Source organism: Sorghum bicolor, chromosome 3, assembly GCF_000003195.3.
Source record: "Sorghum bicolor cultivar BTx623 chromosome 3, Sorghum_bicolor_NCBIv3, whole genome shotgun sequence".
Taxonomy (NCBI): Eukaryota; Viridiplantae; Streptophyta; class Magnoliopsida; order Poales; family Poaceae; genus Sorghum; species Sorghum bicolor.
This window is the reverse complement of record NC_012872.2, coordinates 3,501,740-3,517,107: the sequence shown is the minus strand read 5'-3', so window position 1 is coordinate 3,517,107 and position 15,368 is coordinate 3,501,740. Positions and strand designations below refer to the sequence as shown.

Sequence of the window (15,368 nt, the reverse complement as noted above, 5' to 3'; positions counted from 1 at the left end):
TAGGCTTCTTCATGGATGTTTCACACAGCGGCAGCTCGCGCACGCAGAAGGTTCGTCGTCGTTCGATTCTCAGAAGCGTCTGCACGTGTCGAATGGTGTGACCGACTTTTGGAATTTTCGACGGGACAAACTAACCCTGCTGCCAAGGCCTTGTTTAGCCTTGTTTAGTTCCCAAAATTTTTCAAGATTCCCCGTCACATCGAATTTTGCGGCACATGCATGAAGCATTAAATATAGACGAAAACAAAAACTAATTACGCAGTTTACCTGTAAATCGCGAGACGAATCTTTTGATCCTAGTTAGTCTATGATTGGATAATATTTGTCACAAACAAACGAAAATGCTACAGTAGCGAAATTCAAAATTTTTCTCAAACTAAACAAGGCCTTAGTTCCCAAAAAATTTTGTAAAATTTTTCAGATTCCCCGTCACATCGAATCTTTAGACGCATGCATGGAGTACTAAATATAGATAAAAATAAAAACTAATTGCACAGTTTGGTCGAAATTGACGAGACGAATCTTTTGAGCCTAGTTAGTCCATGATTGGATAATTTTTGTCAAATACAAACGAAAATGCTACAGTGTCGATTTTGCAAAAAATTTTGAAACTAAACAAGGCCCAAGTCCACAAGCTAGCTAGGAGCCGAGACCGACCGCCGGCCGGCCGTTGGTTCCGGCGGCCGGCTAGCTGGGCGCGCGCGCGGTGACCGCGCACTGACTGTCCAGCATGCATGCATGTACTGTATAAATTCTTGGGCGCCGGCCGTCGTACGTCCTATGTTATTACCACACGTATACGTAGTACGTACTGCTCTGTTGCAAATTATAAGTCATTTCAAGAATCTTGGAGAGTCAAAGCATTTTTAAGTTTGACCAAAATTATAGAGAGAAATATAAAGATTTATGTCATAAAATAGGTACACTATAAAAATATAACTAACAAATAATCTAATGATACTTGGTTGGTACTAAAAAATGTTATTATTTTGATATATAAATTTGGTCAAACTTTAAAAACTTTGACTCTCCAGGATTCTTAGAATGACTTATAATTTAGAACGGAGGGAGTACTATCTGGTTCGTGTAGTCAGAGCTACCTAGAGTTCCTGGCTGTCCAAACTCCAAAAACGAAGCAGACCGATCGTCTTCGTTCTTCAGGTCCAAAATAGCGTCTCTGCCGGCCGGGGTCTGGATATTCCTGACGGGTGGATCAAGCGCATTACTGGCACTTTGGGCACGGTACGTACGGTGCATGCACCTGGCCGGGCGGAGGCAAGCGACACCTGTCAGAGATTTACCGGCCGCTTCTAATCCGTTGCGTGACTACCGACGACGAATCGAAGCTGGACGGTCTCACTTTCTCCGACGATCGAGCGCGAGGCCGAGGATGCCATGACCATGACCCATGAGCCATCGGCGGCCGGTTCCACGCCGCCGGTGCAGCAGCACAAGCCAGAAAAAGTGACCGTGCCGACGTCCGGGTCACCGGGTGAGTCGTGGCACGGTAACACGATAACAGCTACTGGTACCACTAGTGTGCCGGATCTGGACTAGGCGACGGCCGTCGACAGCAACGTGCGCCGCGCGCACGCAGAATTAAATGAACCTAGTTAACTTCACGATTGATGATGCGTCTATACTTTAACCGTTTACCGTCTACTCTCTGTCCGTCCCAAACTAAGTGTGGTTTTCGCTTTCCGAAAAATAACTTTAACTAAATATATAGTAAAAAATATTAGTATTTCTAGTACGTAATTAGTATCATTGGAAAGATCTTTAAGTCTAATTTTTTAACAAATTTATTTAGAGATATAAATATTGCATATATTTTCTACAAATCGAGTCAAACTTGTGGCACAAAAACCTAAAACGACACTCTTTTTGGGACGGAGGGAGTACATATTTAGGTCATCCTAAGTGAGGTTTTCAAAATCCAATTTCTAATATATCTATATTTTAAAAACATTACATAAAAATTTTATAGGGAATAAAACCTTCTCTGCTCTCATATAACTCTTATCATCTCTTTCATTAATATAATAACACATCAACATATTTAATATGTATGTTAATCTAATAAAATCCTCGTTGAGACTATATATAGCCTTATTCCCTCTCACAGTCGCACTCAAGAAATATGTTACAATATATTATACAGAACATGGTCTACCAGGTGAAACTTTTGTTAGGAAATACTATTAAAATATGACATTTCAATTTATATATCACTAGATATTGCAAATTAGATCACTAGATATTTATTTAGAAATACTTTTTCTAGCGAGCGATCTATGTTGTATATTTGCTATGTTATTAAAATGCCTTCAAATAAATAAACTATCATGTTAATCGTGTATGTCTAGTCTTCAATATGCTAATGGGGGTAGGTTTTTGTGCATGTGTTTATAGAGGGTGGGTGTGCATGCGTTGTGAATATCTAAGTTGTATTGTGTAATAAAAAATCGAAAGATCACATACCTAACACAATTAATAGTAATTAATTTTGGGTACAACTTATACAACTAATATTTAATTAATAATGGGTAAAAAATATATGCAAAATAGCAAGTTGATTTTTATACGAGTTGGAAAGAAGACACCTAAATCAAGGTACATGTAAACACAACTACAAAAACAAAATTAGAATAAAAACAGTAACAGTTTGATCTCCAAATGAATTGTAAAAAATAACTAAATAAGTAGTCCATCCAAATTAAATCATGATCAATAAATAGAAAGATATTATAGAAAAATAGTAATTTGATCCCCATATATAGGAAAAGGCACCTAAACAAAAGGTTAGTGTACTACAAGCTAGGTGAAGTTAAAAAATAATCTCTTTCACACTCAGGTGCTTTTGATATATTTGATATATTGCCTGAAATTCATCCATTGATTCCCCAATTTGCATGTCTAACAAGATCACAAGCAATGTGTGGTAACCAACCTTGTTTGACTTTATCTACATGAGTAGACTGTAACAAGCGGAAACAAACATGGTCACATATGTCAAACAACAGTGATTTATTGTGAGAGAAAAACATTGTTGAATAGCTGGTAGATTCGGCTGATAAGCTCAAGCGAACAAGGAGGTCAGCCAAGGAACTGAATGATTTGTGAAACTTAGAACATTTCAATAGTCCCTGAAAAAACAATTAGTAAATCAATGAGCTTTTCAATTGGCCAAAAAAATTTGGGAGCATATTTATTGGATTCCTCCAACTATTTCTAAAATCTTGCTCCTAAAAGACAGAATGCAATTTTTCACTAGAAATCCCAAAGTACTTCTAAATTAGCCTGAGTCCAGAAAAGATTGGGAGTTGGCGTAAGGAGTCGTTGTAGAGCCATGTTTTCAATCATGCCAAAGAATCAAGATTGCAAATGGGTTTTGAAACTCTTGGAGACTCTTAGATAGTGGTTTTATTGATTAATGGAACCCACCAAGAGGGAAAAAAGAAGATTACCATGATTTGGCCTCGGCGGAAATTACACACCTAGAAGATAGTGAGAGAAAAAAGAAGAAAAAAAATGAGATGCCAATAGATTTAATCCAGGGGATGAATTAGTCAACGATGATTATATAAAATTTGTGTCAATGGATGCAATTGGCACTTAGAGAGATGGGGCAATTACATAGAATCAAAAAAATAATTAAAAAGTTTATTTTTCAAGAAAAATAAATATTACAATAGAAGCTAGGTGTTGCACGGTGCCATGGACCAACTTACACTAGTAATTACATATATAATGGTCAAATGTACAAAAGTTTGATTAGAATTTTAAAGTAATGTGTCATGAATAAGAGAGGCTTCTCTCACGCATACACATTTTATTTGCCCCATCGAGCACGGCGGCCAGCACTAGCGATACATGCATGGAACCAGCTGATGTTTGCGAACCGTGCATGACGCCGGCGGATTTTGGGTGATGATTAGACCAGGTAGAAGGTTTTACTTTACAGTTTTCAAGATGTGAAACTAAACATGAAATGAATCTCTTCTAACGCACAGTTTTATACATGGGCGGATCTAGAGGTATTCCCCAGTATTCCCGGAAATACCCAACTATTTTGGTATATATATATATATATAGGTGTAGAATATTATTCTACACCGCAAGTCAAAATTGAGTAGAAAAAATAATGAGCAGTACTGGAGAGTGTTCAATATCAACTTGTCTCACACTCAGAACCACGAAATACTGAACAATACTGAAACATGAATACTGAACAATACTGAATTTTGCTCAGTATAACACTTCGGTGTAGAATAGTATTCTACACCTAGGGTGTAGAATAGCACTTGTATATATATATATATATATATATATATATATATATATATATATATATATATATATATATATATATATATATATATATATATATATAATGCTATAATATGTAGTATTTTTGCACATTTGAGCTCAAAACATATAAAAAACTAGCATTTCAATTAGAAGTCTATATTCTAGAAAGCAATTATTAGTTTAAAGTTACTAACTTGCAGTACGATTGGCTATATTTTAAACCTATATATTCAACTTTGTGAAAGTAAGAATACCCAAGTTTAAAATTCTGGCTCCACCACTGGTTTTATAGGATTTATTTTAGGCTTTGATGAGTTCTATACCGATGTCTTTCTCTTCGCTGCAGCCCTCGCACACATCGCGCACGCGGCGGAGCTCGCGCACACACGTTGGTTTTTGCGTGCTCGGAAACTAGGGGGGACGACCCCTGATAGTTACTACTACTACTAGTAGTAGTAGTTGCTGTTAATTAATTAATTACCGCTGGGTAATTAAGTAGTGGCGGTGGCGCTAGATACTGACTGAAGAAGGCAACCTGCAAAAGCAACCGCCTTGGTCGGCTTTCTGGCTGAGTGCCTGAGTGGCATTTATCTAGCAATTTCGAATGCGTCTGCATGCGCTCACTGACACCGATCTTCACCAACCGATCGATCAATCTTTGTCCTTAAAGGGAGATGGCGACCCGAGTTCATCATGTTCCGTTCTGATCCATCCACTTGGTATCTTAATCACCAGGAGTATGGCCAGTCTTAATAAAGTTTCATCAAATGTTAATTATACTGATATAACATATTATTATAATAAAATAAAAAGAGATAATATGAGTTTTATATAAGTAGAGAAAGTTTCATACTATTTCTAAAATCTAATAAATGGGTTGAAAATTGTAACATGCAATCCTCACTAAGACTGAGCGGTGTGGATAATAACAAAATATACTTGTGAGAGAGAGCAAAGTTGCGTAGCCACCTTTTCCATGTATGGCGAATGCCGCGAACCGGCCGGCGAGGTAGCAAGCGCAAAGAAAACGTGAGAGTCGTCGACGACGTCGCCGTCGAGGTACAGTACTATGCATCGTTAGCCAGAACCCAGCCGCCGCTGTGCGCCGCCACGTCAAGCGAGTGCATGGCCGGGGGCAGGCACCTAGTCAGTGCCACCGCGCTCTTCGATCCATGCATCCCAGGCCCAGAGTAATAATTGGGAAAAAGAGAGAAAATGAAGAGGCACGTGCGTTATTAATTAGTTGCTGGACCGATAGTCCGATACCGATCGGGTTTAGTGGATGTGTGTGTACATGTGGGATGGAAGGACTGAGGCACTGATCGAGCTCGAAGAGCTTGTACACGCTGGACAGAGACAGGTTGGGGTCTTGTTTGGTTGCTATTTTTTTTTGCAAAATACTACTTTAGCATTTTCGTTTGTATTTAATAATTGTTGTCTAGCTATGTATAATACTAACTAGATTTAAAAGATTTGTCTCGTAAATTACACTGTACAATTAATTACCGCAAGATTTGATATAACAAAGAATTTTAATAATTTTGCAAAATAGTTCTGAAACTAAACAAGGCCCGGGTCAGTTCAGTTCCGGCAAGCTTAGCCTTGACTGGCTGGCTAGTCTTGTGAGCTGGATTGGCGGCTCCTCATATGATAGCAAGAAATTTCCTTGTTAGCAAAAGCCCTAACACAACTTCATCGACTAACTAAACTACTACTCCCTTGGTTCTTCCGAAGCAGGGATGTAAAACTAATCTGTTGAATTTGTCAGTCATTCAGTAGTGTTTTTCTCTTACAATAACCAGCAAATATTACTTTCAGTCATCGTTTTTTAGCGAAAAACATAAATGTAATCAAACTTCGTATATTTTGATTCACTACAGACTCGGCCCCTTGTATTCCAGCAGCACGCATGCAGCCCAACCCAATGCAAGCGTGCCACCTGGGCCACGCGAGTCGCGACCCTGTCCCGGCCGGCCAGTCGCCGCGGCGTGCTCAAGGCGCCGCACCCCGTACAGGGGAAGGCACGGGCAGGCAGCAGCGACACCGAGGCCGCCACGACGACGTCTCCCTGTCCTAGTCCTAGGCGGGCAGCAGGCGGCGGCGGCGCGCTGCCACCGTACGTGACCCGCCAGCTGGAGCTAGCCGCCGCCAATCACGCGGCCGGCTGGCCGTTTTCCCGGCTCCTTCGTTCCGTTTCCGTCCCCGTCGGCGGCGGCCGGCCTGGGCCTGACCGCGAGCGCCTGAGCCAGACGACGGCTGGTGGATCGATCGATCGAGAGGTTAGCCAGCCGGTGCCTGTCATCGCTCGTCGGCGGCTTTGTACGCACCCGGCGGATGTCACGGTCACGTCACGTTCGCAACTCGCAACTCGCATGTATATATATATATATATGTATATGCCGTTGCTTCTCCGGCAGAGATTGCACGGGCATGACAAGGGGCGGACTGTTTTGCTCCCTCGGCGGCACAGGACGACGACGACATTCGCTTGCTGGCTAGTTACAGCTCGACAGGTCAGGTAAGGTAAGCAACACTTGTGTCAATGTGCTGCCGCGGAATCGCACAAACGGTCTACGTCTACCAGGCTATATATCTACCATTTTGGCCTTGTTTAGTTTGAGAAAATTTTTGGATTTCGCTACTGTAGCACTTTCGTTTGTTTGTGGCAAATATTATCCAATCATAGACTAACTAGGATCAAAAGATTCGTCTCGTGATTTACAGGTAAACTGCGAAATTAGTTTTTGTTTTCGTCTATATTTAATGCTTCATGCATGTGCCGCAAGATTCGATGTGACGGGAAATCTCGAAAAATTTTGTCGGACCTCATATAAAAATTCACGCTAGGTCGCTAGCTAGCCGTACGTTCGTTCGACACCATCTCCAACGGTGCCCAATGCTAACGACCTCTGCTCTCCACAACAGCAAAAACGTTAGCATCAGCTGGGTCAAGAAAAAAGAAAACGTTACCGTCACCAAGGACGGTGACCGGGCGTGCCTGCCTGGCCGGACGTACGACATCGCAGCTAGCGACCTCGCCGTTAGTGGCGTCCGTCCTCGGCGGCAGAGCGACACACCCGGCCAGGACCGTGACCTCGGGAACGTTTCTGTGGTGCAAACCGCGGCGTCGCGTCCGTTTCCGGCGAGACAACCCATGACCACCACACGCAGGGCTCGCCAGACGTACTACGCGACAGAGACGGCGGCGGCGCCGAGGCTCTGTTCGCTCGTGCGTCTACTTGGGGCTTGTTTAGTTCACCCCGAAATCAAAAAAATTTTCAAGATTCCCTGTCACATCGAATCTTGCGGCTCATACATGAAGCATTAAATATAGACGAAAATAAAAACTAATCACACAGTTTGACTGTAAATCACGAGACGAATCTTTTGAGCCTAGTTAGTCTATGATTGGACAATATTTACCACAAACAAACGAAAGTGCTACAGTTCCGAAAACTTTTCAGTTTTCGGAACTAAACAAGGCGTTGGGTGAGTTCGCGGCAGCTGCATGCCATCGATCGTACGCCGACGGCTCTGCCATCGGCGGCGGGAGGGCGGGCGAGCACGCCGTTGTTTAGGCTGACGAAATATCTCGGCGTCCTCATCTCTAGAGCCTCTCGTTTCACACCAAGCATGGATATGAGAAGCGAGTTAAGAGGTGGCAGAAGGATTAGCTAGCTTGGCCTAACTAACTGCTATTAGTACTAGTAGTATCGTCACGTGTCAGTTGTTGACAGTGATGTGGTGAGCTACCACAAATGTCCGAACCTTCACGTACTGCGTATGAATACGGTTGCAGAGGCTGCGGACCGCTACACTCGTGGCTCGTGCCAGTGTATCGGACACAAGAGTTTTTAGAGATAAGATTAGGATGTCATTGTTGAAGCCTGGCAGCCTATACAGATACAGATGCAGGGCAGGTCATTTTCAGATAATATTAGCCTCCGTTGCCGTCATAATCATACATTCCAGATAAAAATCAAATTCTGTGGACTTCGGAAGCTCAGCTCCAGACAAATCAGATTCTCTCCTACGTACACCCAAACTTTTACTACTGTACCGTGCATGAGCAGTTGGTTACCAAGTGACCACAAAATTTGTGATGTCAAAATTCCTAATAAAAATCAAATTCTGTGGAGTTCGGAAGTTCAGTTCCAGACAAATGAAATTATCTCCTAATTTACACCCAAACTTAGTACTGTACTGTGCATGAACAGTCCGCTATCAACTGACCACAAAACTTTGTGAGGTCAAAACTGCGCCACAGTTCAGCTTAATGCAGTCTGTGTCAAGCGAACCAATTCAAGTAATTGGGTACATGAAAACTAACTATGAAATTGAAGAATCACTACAGCTTCTATTTCCTTTTCTTTACTTCATTCCACATGGTTACATAATCACAACAACATCGCGTATTTACCATGAATGTTCCTTCAAAATGAACTCATTTTCTTTGTTATGCTAAGCAGTTACTTTAAATACAATAGGACAAATGAAATTTTCTCCTACTAGTTTACATCCAACCTTACTACTGTAATGTGCATGAACAGTCAGCTATCAGCTGACCACAAAAATTGTGAGGTCAAAACTAAGCCACACTTCAACTTAATGCAGTCTGTGTCAAACGAACCAAGTAATTGGGTACATGAAAATAAACAATGGAATTGAAGAATTTCTGCAGCTTCTATTTCCTCTTCTTTACTTCATTCCACATGGTTACATAATCACAACAACATCGTGTATTTACCATGAATTTTTCCTTCAAATGAACTTGTTTTCTTTGTTATGCTAACCAGTTACTTTACATACAATAGCAAGCATCAATGTACATTGGAAGGCCGGCCGACGTGTCATGAAATGGCAAGAAAACTAACTCCTATTGGGATGGTCTCAACAGGCTACCTGACGCCGACAAGCCTCTCACAGCAACCCTCACCGCTCCAACAGCACCAAGCAGCCATACTTCAGGGACCAACCCATTAAACTCGTGCTTTGCACCCATGTCAAGGTGAACCCAGATATGAAAGGCAACCTGCATAGGTTATGAAGTCAGTCTCCTGCAAGAGAGGAATATCTGACTGATAGCAAACTGCAAACTATTCTACTTTAGAGCTTCATAGTACACAAACATAACAATTGTGTAGTAAACGTTTGGTTCATCTGAGGAGCAGCTTCTTTCAGGAAAGACCTGAGAAAGATGTAAGCGAACCTTGCCTGAAGCATCTCGGATAGGAGATACATGTAGAAGATCACAGAACGAACTTCCATCTTTCCTGATAGAAAGCAGAGGCAACAAAACTTCTGTCAAGTTATTTACAAGCTGTAACTGCTGAGCTGTTAGCTACCAGTACAAACACACATGAACGCACCTGTAACTTAGTAGATCCACTGTGCATGCCTGCTCAGAACAAATATGCTGATTTATCTGTACGTCCAATTTTGAATAGAAATTTTAAAAAAGTAAGAAATATTATGGAGAATGTGGTCATACAAGCTATTTAATCCTGGTCCGCACCTCCTCTAAAACCTCCAAGCTAGTGCCTGGACCGTTTAAGACTTTGCAGTTACAGCCCAATATTTCTTCTCTTGAGTAACCTGAAGAAGTTAAAAGTTTAAGAGCAACATAAGTCCTGCCTGTAAAAAAATGCTTTCCTAGTGAAATCTAATGCATAGCCACCAGAGTAATGGACCAATGTCAAGTTGGCAACATAGGCAAGCTTTAGCCAAAATAAACATCACTCAAAGGAACCACAACTACTGGCATGCATAACTACAAAAGAAAGAAATGTATCGTCTCTAAACAACTTACATTAAAACTGCATTAGAGCTTCTCCAGGAGTTTGGTATAATTTACTTGCTAAACTAATAGATCTAGCAAGTCAATAAAAGAAATAACAACTTTAAATTTTGTTCTTCTCCAACAGTAACCTATAATAGCTTTCTAAAATTTACAAATTTATAGTAGGGTCCACATCTATTTGTTGTTTTTTTGGTTTACTAGAGACGATCATATCTTTTACTAGAGGTATAGGGAGTTCTCTCTACTTTGCAAACTTATGAGTTGAAGAGGATATTTGACAACTATTTATTTTTAAGTACCTCTTTTACCAAACTGTTGGAGGAGACTTTTTTCTCTTTTTGCTAAAAAAATGAGATAGAAAGTTATTTTACCAAACTCTTGAGATGCTCTTAGGTGTATGCCAAAAGTGCATTAATAAGTCTGTCAACACAATAAAATCACCAAAAACAGAGGTTTCAAACTGTACTTTTACATCATTTTAGAAACATATTAAAAAGGTAGCCCATAGCCCCATCTTAAATAAAAAATGCCAGGATTCTGTCTGTTGCAGGGGGTGAAATTTTGCTCTTTCTTTCACATGATAATCCCAAAAGGCATGAGTTTTATGTGCGCATGCACCAAGTATACACAATCAGTTTGATTAACTTGATCCAGTGAAAACAATTTATAAAATATATCAGTAATATATCGGAAGTTTCACATATTACATACTTGAAAAAAGTTGCTAGAATGTATCTCTTGTACTAACAGTCAAAGAACAACTACCTGTTAATGATGTAAAAGCATCACTAGCATAAATAATTGGCATGTCAGGCAGGCGGGAGTCAGTCCTGTGATCAGTTCAAAATGATCAATTTAATAATGAAGCACACATGAATAGAGTCAGATGCAATGTTTTGAGCACAAAATAAGACAAGGCAACAAAATAATGGACAAGATATGCAAACAACTCACAATACAAAGCTTTGTTTGATTCTACCGAGAGAGAGGTTTAACGACGAACTGAGTGCTGGGATGCCAACCGAGCTGCATCTTTGGCTGCTGACCACTAGACCAGTTAGCTTGCTGTAGCGGTTCAGCACAGAGACAATGTTGTTAGCCATACTTGTTGCCATCTCTTTCTCACAGTCACTAGCTACACGCAGTTCCTCGGCCTCCAGCCCTGCAACAGCAAACTAGCAACAAGATACTCACAACTTGGTTCACTTATGTTTTGTTCGATACATGTGTGAGTGGAAACACTAAAATGAGACCCCAGCTCAAATTGATATAATAAGGCAAACACAAGAAGGTTTATGGAGACTTGTAAACTACTGCAGGCTGATGAATCTTCAGTCAGAAAATCACATAAATGTGGTTTGTCCTGATCCCAAAACCTATTAGTTTCTCTTTTTGGGGGTGAAGGAATCATGTAAGCACTACCTAAGAAAATAGCTACCACATATATGCATTTGTGCGTGCAACTCTGCATAGTCCACATTGGGGAAAACAGGCCACAGTATAAGTCGAACGAAGACCGAGGAGTACTCTAACTCTCTGAGTAATCTACCACTGCGGTTTGTCTGTCCATGCCCACAAATGAGAATAGTGCAACTATAACTATGATAGCTGAATTGGCAAACCAAGTAACCAACTAATCATCCGGGGACGATTTCATGAGCAGTCTTATTCAGGGCAAGCTTGGAACATACGTTCAGCTTTAGGAACAAAACAAGAAATGGCTTCAATTGAATTCACTTGCAATTAATGTTTGAAACTCAAGGGAAAATCGAGCAGGATGACTAATAATTTACTAGTGCAACGTACTAGGAAGACTACACAGGCAGGCACACTGACCTCTCTTGTCCATATCGACAAACACCTTGGCCGCGTGGGTGGAGCAGGGAAAATCCTCTGCGACCCTGCTAGCCTCGTCGCGGCACGCGGCTAGCAAATGCCCCGTGGCGTGGCACGTCGCCCCGCGCGTGGCGGCAGCGGGGGCGATGGGCACCTGGACGGCGAGGAAGTGGAGCAGGGTGCCGTCGCGTGCGTGGAAGACGGGGGCGAGGTGGAGCAGGACCCAGTGCGGGGCGCCGTCGCGGCGGTAGTTGAGGAGCGCGGCCTGGTGCGCGCGGTGCGCGCGGACGGCCTCGCGGACGCCGGCGACGGCGGCGCGGTCGGTGGCGGCGCCCTGGAAGAGGCGCGCGTTGCGGCCCAGCACGTCGCGCGGCGCGTAGCCGGTGAGCGCGGCGAGGCCCCCCGAGGCGTACACGATGGGGTGGCCCGGCAGGGCGGGGTCCGTGAGCAGGAAGCTCCCCGGGAGCTCGTCCAGCGCCTCCAGCACCCAGTCCGAGTAGCGCGCCGTCAGGGACGACGCGAGGCGGCCGTGCCCGTTGTCGTCGGGAACCGGCGCGCCGGAGGTCGCCGCCATCGCGCCGCCGGCGTGATCGGCGGGGAGAGGGGAGCGAGAAAAGATCTGCGCCGGGGGGGAGCGGGGCCTATGGCTGCGAAATTTTCGTCGAGGCCTACCCTTCTTTTTTATTTTTATTTTTTTGTGACGGTTCTGTTTGGCCTCGCTCTGCTAGTCTTCTGCTGCTGCAGGGGAAGAGTAGTACTGGCTTGAGTGAGCCCTCAGGCGGACGTGGCGATTCGTACCTCTGGATTTTGGTTCTTTCCTTAAAAAAAAATATCGGAGCACGGGAGCATCGCTCGAATCTCGAGGTGCCAAAGGACGTCCAGCAAACAATCAGACTTGGAAACTTTGTCTTTTAGTGAGATCATCCAATCAAAGAGTGGTTTAACTCAGGGCCTGCTTAGTTCCAAATAATGTAAAAACTTTACAGCCCAAATCTTTTTGCCATGAGCTTTACAAATGCAAACTTTTACAGATTGGTGTTTATATGTAAGCTAAATTTTTTGGTCTGTAGTAAACTAATGTGAGACCATGTACGCCACCCAATAACATTTTACACAGTTTTGGGCCTCCTATCTCTCAAAATCCAAATATTTACCGGATACCATTTTTGGCAACTTTACATGGTGTTGTTTAGTTTCTAAATGCAAAAGACCTAAACCCAAAATCATTTGCCATTTTAGGTGTAACTAAATAGACCCTCAGCACACAAAAAAAAAAATCATGCTAACAGCTTCTCCACATTGGTATTGGCTTGCTATAAGATAATTATGTACTTGTTGTAATACCACTTCATGCCTTGCTGCCTCTGAAATGAAATACAAAAAATCTACCTCCATTTCACATGCGTGTCTCCATCTTCGTAATAGGCTAATAGCTACTGCAACCGCATTATGGGGTTGTTTAGACACACCAACCTTCATTTGCTACAACACACCTGTAGCGGTGACATATTGTGGCATCCAAATTCAGTGCCAAAGATTGTGACGAGATTCTTGAATTGAAGTTTTTACTTTTTGCCTACCGATGCCCACCTTATAATACTGATGTGGTATTATAATTAATGAAGACAGAGATGGAAAACAGAGAAAACCGTTTTTTTCCAGACGAAATCACATCGACTCTTAAATCGATGCACGAAGAAACGACAATTTCAATGTTGAGAAGAATCTAGACTTTTCTATCAAGTTGGGGTCGTGATTGCTCGCCCGCCGCCTGCACCTGGGCGCGCACGGGCTCTGCTGGCGGTCGCTCTGCGCCGCTACGCGTGCTCGCTGATGGCCACCGCGCTCGCCCACGCTGCCGTTGTGCGCTCGCTCTACTAGCAGCGCGCTAGCCAGTATGTACATGTTCCACTTGTACTAGGAACATGTACTAGCCGCGCACTCGGTCGCATGCCGCTGCCCGCGCTAGCCGACAGCCACCACGCCATGGTGCTGCACGTGTTCTGCTCTGTGTGCGGATGGAAGTGGAGCAAACGGAGAGAGGCATCGCAGGTTGTTGTACTAGCGCAGGTTGTGTAGACGGGAAGGCTTGTTGAGGTGATTGAATATGTAGACGAGAGTACTTCTCGGTGGCTTCTAATTATTTAAGTTGAATTTTTTTATTTTATCCGTACATGTTCCACTTGTACTAGGACTGCTATTCTGTATATGTCCATCTATTTTGGTTTTTTTAACATCACCAGTTATTAGTAGAGTAATATTTATTACACGAAGACTCCTTTATTGGAAGAGTAGTTTATACATATTATTATTTGCTGACCTGGTTCTTTTGGATATCGTACATAGTTTTAATCATAGGGAATGTCCTAAGCTGCCCTCCCCACATGCTTACCATCAATCTTGTTCATCTGCTAATAATAAGGTCGAACTTTAAGTTTTGAAGCCAGCCGATTCTCGAAACTTTTGCGCTTAAGGCCGTGTCACAACTCACAAGTCATTATATGAGGTTGAGCTTCGAATTAGCGACGAAATCAGCGATGGGGCTAGGGGGGCTCCAGCCCCCCTTACCGCTGCTAGCCTAGTGGAATTTCTAGTGCTCTCCTTCTAATTTTAGACACAAATTTATAAAGTTGGGGTGGGCTGAGAACTTTATTTTTTAATATATTTTATGAATTTTCATCATTGATCTATATTTTTAATATAAGACTATTTCAAGCTAATATATTTTTTATTATGATGGATAATAGTAGAGCTAAGTCGATATAGCTAATATATTTTTTCTATTATGAGAGGTAATAATAGAGCTAAGTCGATGTAGAACTTTTGTTTAGCCTCTTTATTTTTTTTTCTGGCTTCGTCCCTCTTTCAATTTATATATGATTCTCTTATTTTTCCCTACTTATCACGCACATAATTCACACACTTTTTACTCGTACCATACGGTACACATAAGTACGCGTCCGAACTCGTCTCGCATAGGAGGGAGGAAGCTGTCATGGTTAGCACAGCAGGTGTTCAGGTGTTGGACCGGTGACGGAGATAGGAGCCACGCGCGGACGTGGCGGATAGGAGGTTCCAGAGGACGTGTTGCCCGCGTCACCAGGCAGCGTGGTCCTGTAGGGCCGGGCCTCGAACGACGGTTCCAAGCGGGGCCAACATCTCCCGAATACCATTTGCATTTGGGCCTTGTTTACCCCAAAATTCAAAAAGTTTTCAAGATTCTCTCACATCGAATCTTGCGGCACATACATGAAGCATTAAATATAGACAAAAATAAAGACTAATCACACAGTTTGACTGTAAATCGCGAGACGAATCTTTTAATCCTATTTAGTTTATGATTAAATAATATTTACCACAAACAAACGAAAATGCTATAGTAGCGAAATCAAAAAAATTTCACATCTAAACAAGGCCTCGG

General features: G+C 42.5%; 1 protein-coding gene across 4 annotated transcripts; it reads right to left on the bottom strand.

Moving 5' to 3' along the window:
• On the bottom strand, positions 8,971-12,705 carry LOC8078743 (protein TWIN LOV 1). Of its 4 annotated transcripts, none has more exons than XM_021457728.1 (7): positions 11,948-12,695; positions 11,066-11,273; positions 10,877-10,941; positions 9,827-9,906; positions 9,681-9,709; positions 9,521-9,584; positions 8,971-9,343 (listed from the first exon to the last, which is right to left on the bottom strand). In XM_021457728.1, exons 1-7 carry the CDS (start codon positions 12,519-12,521, stop codon positions 9,188-9,190), a joined length of 1,176 nt encoding a protein of 391 aa, XP_021313403.1. In that variant the 5' UTR covers positions 12,522-12,695; the 3' UTR covers positions 8,971-9,187. The 4 variants fall into 4 exon arrangements, with proteins under 4 accessions (XP_021313403.1, XP_002455036.2, XP_021313405.1 ...); XM_002454991.2 differs by having other exon boundaries at positions 9,681-9,736; positions 11,948-12,693; XM_021457730.1 differs by having other exon boundaries at positions 9,176-9,343; positions 9,526-9,584; positions 11,948-12,705.

Bases quoted from the DNA above. Each gene is read 5' to 3' on its own strand.
- LOC8078743 (XM_002454991.2), bottom strand. From the start codon at position 12,521: ATGGCGGCGACCTCCGGCGCGCCGGTTCCCGACGACAACGGGCACGGC. The intron at 9,907-10,876 runs GTAGTTGTTCTT...TAACTTCTTCAG, and splicing joins TGCTTTTACATCATTAACAG to GTTACTCAAGAGAAGAAATA. The intron at 9,585-9,680 runs GTGCGTTCATGT...GCTTTCTATCAG, and splicing joins GTGGATCTACTAAGTTACAG to GAAAGATGGAAGTTCGTTCT.